The sequence below is a fragment of the Lissotriton vulgaris genome, chromosome 12 (genome assembly GCF_964263255.1).
Source record: "Lissotriton vulgaris chromosome 12, aLisVul1.2, whole genome shotgun sequence".
In the NCBI taxonomy this organism is placed as follows: Eukaryota; Metazoa; Chordata; class Amphibia; order Caudata; family Salamandridae; genus Lissotriton; species Lissotriton vulgaris.
The window spans coordinates 35856394-35867530 of NC_141700.1; the positions used below are offsets into that span (position 1 = coordinate 35856394).

Consider the following 11137-nt stretch of genomic DNA (forward strand, 5'->3'; position numbering starts at 1 on the left):
ATTGTTATTGTTGCCTCGGTTGCCCGGGGAGACGGATCGGAGGCGTGCGCGGTGGGCGCGGCCTAGTTCCTTTGAGTGGCCCAGCTAACGCAAGCGCGTGGTGGGCGTGCCTCAGCTGCTGTGAGGGCAGCGGACCATCTGGTGGGCGCGGCTAAACAGCACAAGGGGCGTGGTCAGTTTGCCAGGAGCTCTCGGTTTAATATGGATAATATGGAGAGGGCGTGGCCTAGTAGCTTAGGGCGGCCTTGGAGAGCGTCCCGTGGGCGTGGCCTGGCTGCTCTTTAAGAGCCCTGGCCTGGCTTAGCACAGGAGAGAGCCGCTGCCTGGCCTGCCTGCAGCCTTATATACTGGGGCTATATTTAGGAGGTCTGCCTCCATCCTGGACGTGTTTCCTGCTGCCCTTACCATTGGCCCGGGCCCGCCTGGACATTACTTATAAGCTAGCGCTCGGGGCCGGCCGATCAGAGCAGCCCCAGACACGCACGGCATTACAGAGACCCTCAGCAGCCTGGGCTACCATGGCTGACACCACCCTCCCCTCCTTCGCCACCTTCGCCAGCCCGCCCCGCGACAAGAGCTTCCAAGAAGTAAGTTGCAATATTTGAAAAAATATAAATATATATATTTTTTTTTTTACAAATGCAGAGATTAGATCTCATGCAGCTGCAAGCAAACTTTTAGCCCCGGTATGAACTGGCTGCGTTGTGTTTTGCGCGCCTGTGATTTCTACAAGCTGACAGCTGTGTGCACTGCGGTGCTCCCGCCCGCATACCGATGCACGCGCGATGCATAGACTATGAAACGCAGATATTATGGATTTATTTCATTTTTGTATCCGCCCTTACTGTAATGTATGCTCTGGCGCAATGAGCGAGGACACGCATGATCTGCAGTTGCTGAGCTACGAGAAACTTTTCTATGCAATTATCTGCGTAGCTGTTATTTTTTGCGCACTTTCTGCATATGCCCACCTGAACAGGTGTCTTGCATACTGTATTATGCCTTTGCAGGTGGAAAGCACACGCCCACTGTTCTATAATATTTAACTGCATCTTTTATTTTTTTAAACAACTATAATGACTTGCATATGCGCTGTGTACCGGATCCAGGGATCGGAGTAGCTGTTGTGTGTGTGTGGGTGTTGTGTTGCACACACTGATGCATCTGCGCACGGCGCACATACACGCTATTTGAATGTTGAGTCCATGTTACCGCCGTTTTGCCCAGGGTTCGCCTCTTTGAGCCGGGGTTTCGCACAGATGTCTCCGTGCAGCGCGTGTCTCCGTCCAAGCGTGCCTCGCAGTTGAGTTCTTTGGTGCGCGGAGCTTCCTGCGGTTCACTTCTCACAAGTTTCCCTTTCAAAGTTCACCTTTCTCTCGGGTGGGAGTGCAGCGTGCGGCCGCGCGCACAGCTTCGGAGTGCATTTGTGTCCCAGAGGTCTGCACTGATTGCACAGCAGCTAGTGCCCGGCGTCCCAGATGTGCACAGATGTAACACGTTTTATTTGGCAGAAAAAGGGGCTCCTCCTGGAGAAAAGCATGCATGTCTTACATTGCAACGGGCTTCGGTGATAAAGCGCCTAGCAGCTAGTGCCCGGCGCCCCAGATGTGCACAGATGTAACACTGGAGAATAGCTTGCATGTCTTACATTGCAACGGGCTTCGGTGATAAAGCGCCTAGCAGCTAGTGCCCGGCGCCCCAGATGTGCACAGATGTAACACTGGAGAATAGCTTGCTTTGCAACTGGCTTCGGGGATAAAGCGCCTAGCGTGTGCCTGCGCATTCATCAACAGTTCAAACACTTTTTAAAGTACATACATGCCTTGGCATTGGGCAGCTGTGCACAGCTGGTCCATTTTCTCGTATCTTTTCTTTATGTAGTAAAGGGGAGCGGTGCCGGAATTCGAATGTCTTGCAATGCGGGATTGCACAGCGCATAGCGTCACAGCTCTGAAATGGCTTTTTCACAATTCCATCAAGATGTTGCTTCACGGTGTACACACGTGTGCCCGGTGGGCACCGAGCCTCTGATATTCGTTAACACTGCCCTCAAGCGAGGCAGGGGTCCTGTTAGTTTCAGACTAAAGATGCGAGCTGCTCTGGCAGTGAAGAGTTAACTCTCTCTGGTGCGCGCTGCGTCAACGGCGCATCCGTCTTCTTGTTCACGTTTCTAGTTTTCTGGACGTTGTCTGTCGTTTGGTGTGAGCGTGTGAACTTTGAAACTTAGGAACAATGAGATCAAAAGTAGATTTTGCGAGAATCTTGCTTTTCCACTGGCATAGACATGCTTCCAATGGGCACTTCTCACACAGTTTTGTCATTTCTACATTTTTATCTGAATGGTTTAATGGGTGTTGGGGTGCATTGACTTTCTCCACTGCTTTTAACAATGATGACGTTGAATTTCATAAATGAGCCTTTCCCAGATGTTAACCCCTGTATCTCTTGTCTCCTTTCAGCAGTGGAAGTGCGATATTGAAATCAACCCGCCCCAGAGTGGCTGCGCCATGGCGGGGGCCATGCCCAGCCCTGACACCCTCCTGTCCAGCCGGAAGGAGGACGAAGACCTGAACAATGTCCTGGATTTTATCTTGTCCATGAGTCCTGACCACCTGGACCAGAGCCCGCCCAGCGATGGGTACTCCTCCTCTTCGCCGGAACCCTGCCCCTACTACCCGACAAATCCGTCCCCCGGATGCTACCACTCGCCGGAGCATGGGAGCCCTCCGCCCTACTCCTCCAGCAGCCTCATGTCCGAAATGATCCGCGCCGACTACGAAGCCAGCTATGGCCACCACAACCAGGTCCAGGGCAGGTTCTTCATCTCTCCAAGCTTTGGGAGCCAACATTTCATGGACAACATCAAGGCAGAGCCCAACATGGACAGTTATGGGCCTTCCATGGGCCTGGTGCCCCAGACCTGCCCCAAGATCAAGCAAGAAGGGAACGCCACCTGCATGATGGCCTACGAGCAACCTCGGGTGGCCAGCTCGCCGCAGATGGCAGGCGCCGACACGCCTCCGTTGAGCCCCGATGACCTGGTGATGAGCGAGTGCCAGATGATGTGCCACCCCACGGTGCCCTATCCACCCAACTACCACCAAAGCACCACCTTCCACCACCAGGCCCAGCTGCAGTATCCGGGCATCCCCCACTTTGGCATGTTCGAAGAGGGCCTCACCCTCCAACCCCAAGGACAAAGGGGCATACTGACGCCACCCTCATCCCCCCTGGAGCTCATAGATGCCAAACCTAAGCGAGGGCGGAGAGCCTGGCCGAGGAAGAGGACGGCCACACACACCTGCACTTACACCGGCTGCGGAAAAACCTACACCAAGAGCTCCCATCTGAAAGCCCACCTGAGAACACACACAGGTAAATACAAACTCTGGGGCCAGACCTCAGCGACTCAGCAAAATGCTGTATTTGAGAAGTCATTTAATCTTTAAATACAGGATTTAGGTGAGATTGGGGCGGGATCAGATGTCAATAGTATTTCGGGTGAAGAAAGTTACCCCACAGAACATATCCCACACCAGTCAATTTCATTTGAGGTCGCGTAGAAATACATTTAATGGTGAGCTAGGATTTACCAAGCTCCTTCCTTCCTGGGCAAGGGGCAAATATTCTGGCAGTGTTTAAAGCAATGCTTGACCTCTACAAACTAGTCTGTAGGAACTTTGTTGGGTCTTTTGTTATGTAACTTGCTTTGCACATTGGATTGACAAAGCTACCAGTTTTTATTTGTTTAATCTCTGATTATCATGATAAATCTCCCAAGCCCACCAAAAAATCTCTTACCAACACAGTGAAGGGTGCATGCTTGCCTTCTGTAGCCTAGTTAATCTTGTAAATGTCAACTTTTATCCAAAATCTGATGGTGTTGCACTTTTTACTCAACCAAACTTTCTTCTTCTTTTCCCAACAGGTGAGAAACCTTACCACTGTAACTGGGACGGCTGTGGGTGGAAGTTCGCCCGCTCCGATGAGCTTACCCGCCACTTCCGCAAGCACACCGGCCACCGGCCCTTCCAGTGCCACCTCTGCGACCGGGCATTCTCCAGGTCAGACCACCTGGCCCTGCACATGAAGAGGCACATGTAGACCCCAGAGGTGGTCTCAGGACAATGCCACATAGAACTGATCGCCCCCTAGAGGCCCTCTTGCAATATGATGTAGCTGGTACTACTTTGGGAGGTGGGGCGGAGACAAGGGCTCGCCAAGTTATTGGTGGAAGACGCTGGTCTGAGAAGAAACTAGGCTGGGCCTACTCAGTCATCTTATATGGGCATAAATCAAAACTGGAAAAGCCTTAACGAACATTGTATGAACTGGAAAAAAACAACCTCAGCGCATTCATCTCAATTTCGACAAAATGTGGCCGGAATGTGGTCTTTATAGCTGACATGCTTCTCGAAAGCAAAAAAAAAAGCAGTAGATTCTTGTTTTTTTTAAATAGGATGAAGGAAAAAATTTACTGTATTTGTGCATTCCTGATTGTAACTGCCACATGACAATGTTTGTAAGGAAAACTGCCTCGTTTATGAGATTCTGTGAATGTTTATAATGTTACATGTCTGATGGACTGGCCAAAAGAACCAAAAAACACTCCCATTTTCAAAAAAATATATATTTTTCTAAAGGTGTGCAATAACTCTTGTCCGTTCCAGACACGTTCTTACACTATTCACAGGGCTAGATGCCTTGTACGAAAAAATGTATTTTAACTGCCAAAATGATTTTTATATAAATATATGTATATGTGTATAAATATTATATTTGTAAATTTTGTACAGTAATAAAATATTGTGAAGTATTATGTAAATACGACAAGACAGCAAATGGCATGTTGTCCATTTTGTAAAAAAAATAATTAAAAAGGTTTTCTGACCGTGAAAAAATATTTCCACCTTTCTAAGAAAAAATAAAATGTGAAAGACATTAAAACACGTTTTGGTGTGCTATTTCGGTTCTCTGCTTGCCGTCTGCTTTTAAAAATATTTTAACCTTGGAACAATTTAGTCTTTTTTTGTGTGTACATGAGAGAGTCTTGAAAAAAATCAGAACGTGACTCGGGAAGGGGGAAACACACAGGGAGCAGTTGTTTAGTTAAAAAAATAAACACAACTTTTAATTTGAGGCCTTCCTTCTAGCTAATGCTATGCTATTTAGGTGGTGTGTTTAATGGCTCCCAGCTGTAGGCACGGTGTGCCAAGATTGTGCGGTTTTTCCTATAAATTGAAACAGTGCATTTATATAATTAGAGAGGCGTACTTTCAAACATTCCTTTGCGCAAAGTCAACCGCTGCACTCAATGTCTCCATGCAAGAAAAAAAAACAGGCACAACAGAGGATGCTAAAAATATATTTGTTTCTCTTAGCTTACTTCCCCAGGGTATACAGAACAGAATGCCCCTTTTAGCTATGGGCTAAATGAAAAAAAATCCAATCGCCCACCGTGCTGTACTCGTCTCTTCTGAAAAAGACGTGTTTTTATTTCTGTTAAAATGTATATTTCAGAGTAGAAGACTGTGTTCTTTCTAAAAGGGCTCCTTCAGTTCGAAGCTACAACTCTCTTCAGAGCCTCTATAAATCCCCTAACACAAACCATGCCACGTTCAAGACATATTTTGGTCTGAAGAACTGTGCATTTCAGTTAAATGCACGTGTTGCTGTGTACGTGTATCAAAACTGCCTGTTTTGCAGCACGATAATTAAAGCGCTTAAATACCCCTGGCTTGCTGTTATCTGCTTGGCACTAACTCAGTGGCTGGGATGGAGGCCACCAGTGAAAAGGCTCTTGTCTGCTGGGTCTAACAACACAATTTTTTGTGTTAAACTTAAACAGACACGTCCTCAAAAACTCCTAATATACACCCCATGCTGCCTGGCTTTACCGGGACATTAATAATACATTTATATACCGCTAGGCCTCATCAGAAAGTCTCCGCACCCTGCTACAACATAGCACACCTCTCCATTCACTTGAACATCACACCACACACCCCTGCTGCACACTATGCAACGCCATGCTAACACACTGTACACCAACGTCATCCTGCAAGGCACGCCCCACAACTTGTGCACCGTGTGTCACCACGCCAGACGTAACAACATTACACTGCACCACACTGAACGAGATGACGGCACATCACAGCGCCAGGGTACAACTCCACACCACATCTCCGTGTGAGGCGCTTTGCCAGAGCATTGCACACTACTATTCCACAACAATAGTCAACATCACTCAAGGCCAACATGGCCAGTGACACACGCCCAGAGAAGCCGCGCTAGAACACGTCACACCATGCCATTAAACAACACACACATGACGCCAACCGAGCCAGTGGGGACCCCCCAGTCATGCACCGCGTGCCACTTTAGACATCTCAGCAGGCCGTGCCTTCCTACGTCACACAGGGTAACCCCACGTCACGCCCACCCTGCCACTGCTTGCACCACAGCACAGCTTTTCATCTTCAGCCCTCCTTTTAACAGAATCTTCGCACGGACGAGTCTGCTCTGGCACCAGCAGCTCCTAGCAGGCATGCTAGTGATGGAGACATCCTCAGCAGAGCTTCTGCAAACCCCAGGCTCCCACCCGAACTGAGCAGCCCCCCACTCTCGGATCTGAGACCGTTGGGTGTAGAGGGTGGGTAATAGAAGGAAGTAAAGATGTGCACAGCACAGGTGAGCACTCTCCAGGGGTGGGGGAGGGGTGTGTGTCCACGTGCAACAACATCCTTGTCTCATCAGGACCACCCTGACCCAGCTGTAATTTAGGGAAGAGTTCATAACGCAGAAAGAGTGCACAGCGTTCCACCCTCCGTGTCCTCATCTTCAACCTGCAGACTAGAGGAACAAGCATTTGCAATGCAATCAGTCTTGCCTTTTGGAACTTATATGTATTTAGCTATGCAGCACATTAGCCTGGGTGCTGAAACATCTACTGTTCTTTAACATGGAGGGAAAGTAAGTACCAAACTGCGTGACACGTCAGGAACGGGAACACATGGAGAGAAATATTGCCTTTCAGCAGGAAATGGTATGTATGGTCCAACGCAATAAAAAAATATTATTGTCTATGGATGCTCATGGGAAACAATTTCTACGGACTGGAATCTAGAGAATGCTAAAGCAATTCTGGAATTGTACTGCCCTCTACTGGTCCTTTTCTATCAAGACCAGTTAAATAGAGGCCGTTGAACAGAAAAGAAGTCCCTAAGCGGAAGCAGACAAGTCCTAGGGCTGATCTCCAGAGGCCACAAGGTACATACACATATAAGTATATACTAAAGTATATATAAGAGGTCTCGAATGCTCGACCTAAAAACCCTTAAAGGCATAAGTGTGGCTCACTGGTTAGAGGAGACAGACCCTGATGCAGAGGTCAGACCCGGGACCAGGGTTCAATTCCCGACGTGGCAGGGTCTAGAACTCAAAATGTTCACGGACTCGATAATTCTCGCCTCGGTGCCTACTCGAATCATGGGTTCACACTCTGCAACTCTGGTCAATAGCTTGCTTAATCTCCACTATGGCCCCCCGCGATGGGATGCCTGGTCTCACCTTGGGGATGCCCAGTAGGGGTTATTTCGCAGGGAAAGCCAGGACGGGTTCCCAAAGCAAGCGCTAAGAGACCTGTCGGTGATTTTGCGCATATAAATCGAAATTAACATAACATAACATAAGTGTGGTCACGCCTGAAAAACTCGCTGCCTCTCCATTAATAATTTCATCCCCATGGATTTAAAGGTGCACTGCTCCCCTCCCCAAAACATAAGTCGCAGAACTCTCTCTTGGGGCACAAATACCTGAATGGTCCGCAAGTGGCCGACCTTGGGTAGATGAAAGGTCGAGTCGGCCCTGCTCATACTGAAAACTGTTATAGATAGGGCACACGGCCACCGGAAGTAGGTGTTCAACCCCCTGTGCTTTCGAGATGCGTGGGACAGAGATGCAGGTTTGAGGAGCGCGGGGGGGGGGGGGTGGGGGGCAGTATTTTATTTATACTTCTTAGGGATGTTCCTGTGTTTTTTGGCAGTGACGGGATGTCTTCTCTGCATTCAAACTCTGAAATCAAACTTCTATTTCTAGAATAGGGTTAGTGGACCCAGGCCAGGCTCAGCCCTGCACGCGAAGATTGTAGGGTTTTCAGTTCAGAAAGGGCACCCTCTCCACATTCCCAGGAACAAAACCATTTCAAGGAGGGATACCGGGAAAAGACGCTGGTGCAAGGGCGCCGCCTCGTGGCCGTTCGTGGCATAGCACCAAGCTAAAGACCTGCAAAGGCCAAGATAGCAGTATACATATTAACACTTCCATTGATCTGAGTTAGGTCTAGCTTAATAGTTCTTTACTAATTATCGATAATTTTTTTCTGGTCGAAATTAATGAGAGACAGACATTGGCGGCCGCCGAAAAGCCCCAGGCTCTTTCAGTCTGGCGGGTTCTCTGCCTACACTGCCTCATGCTTAAATCTGGGCACAGTACACCAGACAAGGCCTCCAGAACTAGACACAGCACACCAGACAAGCCCTCCAGAACTGGACACAGTACAACAGACGAAGCCTCCAGAACTAGACACAGCACTCCAGATGAGACCATCTAATTGAAGAGAGAGGCGTGAAACGGAATGTTTAAATAGCGCAGCTAGCGGCATTAGAGTGGTTTGAGAGCATGATAATTGTCGTAGCACTGATGGCGTGCCGGCAGTGTTTGGAAGTAGGTAGGTTGGAGTTCTCTTAAAATTCTGGGAGATGTAATCGGTAGATAAAGGGATAGGAGGGGTGTTTGGTGTAAGGATTTGGGCAATGCATTTTTTGCACAGATAAACGGCGTGAGGTGCATGTATGTTTCTTTAAGACAGATGGGGTGTATAATGTTTACTCGGTAATGCAAATATATGGGCAGGTTTTACATCGGGGAAGGAGCGGGGGAGGTTATCGCGTTCGGTAAACTCTGCACATTTAAAGAATAAACACTGAGGGTTAGTGGGTTTGTTTACTGTGTTTCGGGTGAGATCAGGAAAACTTATAAATCACAAATGTTAAAATGTTTTTGGGGGAAAATTCGTGATAGCGTTGTAGTACCGAGGACTAACATGGGCTTTTCTCTACTTTTTTAATCTTAAACAGCCTCCCCTGACGAAGGGCAAAAAAAAGGCCCGAAATGCATTGGGAATATAATTACAGTTGTTTTCATGAATTATATGTCCTTAACGTGAAGTAGTACGAGGCCTGGATTGGCACAACTAGTTTATGTGAAGCTAAAAGGACATTTGGACTGTTTTCATCGTGCATAAGCAAGATAAGTGTGACTACATGTGAAAAAAAACGACAGAATAAAAACAAACTTTAATCAAATCAAGGTTGTGACGTGCTCTGTAAAAGCTGTGCGATTGGTTTTGCACCAGAGTTCTGATGCAAGGTATCGATTTCATTTCATTAACACGCACTGAGGCGAGGCATGTAACCAGTCTGCACGCATAAAAGGATTCTTTCCCTTAAACTGGAGAAAAATCGATCAACAGGTGTGCCAATGCTCCTTCCTGTACACCATCTAGAACTGGACACAGCACACCTGATGAGGCCTGAAGAACTAGACACAGCACACCACAACCAAACACACCAGACAAAGCCTCCAGAACCAGACACAACATACCAGACAAGAGCCCCAGAAAGAGACACCGCACACCAGACGAGGCCTCCAGAACTAGACACAGAAACCCAGACGAGGCCTCCAGAACCAGACATAGCATACGGACGTGGCCTCCAAAACTGGACACAGCACACCAGACGAGACCCCCAGAAAGAAACACAGCACACCCGACTAGGCCTCCAGAACTAGACACAGCAACCCAGACGAGGCCTCCAGAACCAGACATAGCAAACTGGACAAGGCCTCCAGAACTGGACACAGCACACCAGATGAGAGCCCCAGAAAGAGACACAGCACACCAGATGAGGCCTCCAGAACTAGACACAGCAACCCAGACCAGGCTTTCAGAACTAGACACAGCACACCAGACAAGGCCTCCAGACGAGGCCTTCAGAACTAGACACAGAACACCAGACGAGGCCTCCAGAACTAGACACAGCAACCCAGACGAGGCTTTCAGAACTAGACACAGCACACCAGACGAGAGCCCCAGAAAGAGACACAGCACACCAGATGAGACCCCCAGAAATAGACACAGTACACCAGACGAGTCCTCCAGAACTAGACATAGCACACCAGAAAAGTCCTCCAGAACTAGACACAGCACACCAGACGAGGCCTCCAGAACTAGACACAGCACACCAGACGAGTGCCCCAGAACTAGACACAACACACCAGATGAGGCCTCCAGAACTAGACACAGCACACCAGATGAGGCCCCCAGAAATAGACACAGTACACCTGACGAGGCCTCCAGAACTTGACTTAGCACACCAGACGAGGCCTCCAGAACTGGACACAGCACACCAGACGAGGCCTCCAGAACTAGATATAGCACACCAGACGAGGCCACCAGAACTGGACACAGCACACCAGACGAGGCCTCCAGAACTAGACACAGCAACCCAGACGAGGCCTCCAGAACTAGACACAGCACACTAGACAAGGCCTCCAGAACTAGACGCAGCATACCAGACGAGGCCTCTAGAACTAGACACAGCACTCCAGATGAGGCCTCTAGAAGTAGACACAGTACACAAGACGAGGCCTCCAGAACTAGACACAGTGCACAAGACGAGGCCTCCAGAACTAGACACAGCACACTAAACGAGGCCTCCAGAACTAGACACAGCACACTAGACAAGGCCTCCAGAACTATTTACTGTACAATTTCAGCAGCCAATGAAAACGTTAACTATACACAAAAAACTACATTTCCTAAAATGCTCTGGTGTATCTCCACCCATGACAGTGTCCCTGTCCCTTTAACTAGGACCCTTCACGTGACCATATCTTCTTTCTTTGCTGCTCGCAGCTGAGTTAAATGCTTTTATCATTTAATTTCATACTTTGTATGATGTAAATTTGAATGATATTGTGCCATAATTTATGACTTTGTCCCATCATGTGATCGTAAACCTTGCCTTTATTCAGCGGTGCTGCCAATATTGAACATGCCATTCTTGTGTGGTGTGAT

General features: G+C 48.4%; 1 protein-coding gene across 1 annotated transcript; it reads left to right on the forward strand.

The window, feature by feature from the left end:
* Nucleotides 1–313: 313 nt before the first annotated feature.
* On the forward strand, nucleotides 314–4947 carry KLF2 (KLF transcription factor 2). Its single transcript, XM_086946915.1, has 3 exons — nucleotides 314–587; nucleotides 2460–3375; nucleotides 3929–4947. The coding sequence occupies exons 1-3, from the start codon at nucleotides 519–521 to the stop codon at nucleotides 4102–4104; spliced, it is 1161 nt and encodes a 386-aa protein (XP_086803041.1). The 5' UTR covers nucleotides 314–518; the 3' UTR covers nucleotides 4105–4947.
* Nucleotides 4948–11137: the final 6190 nt, after the last annotated feature.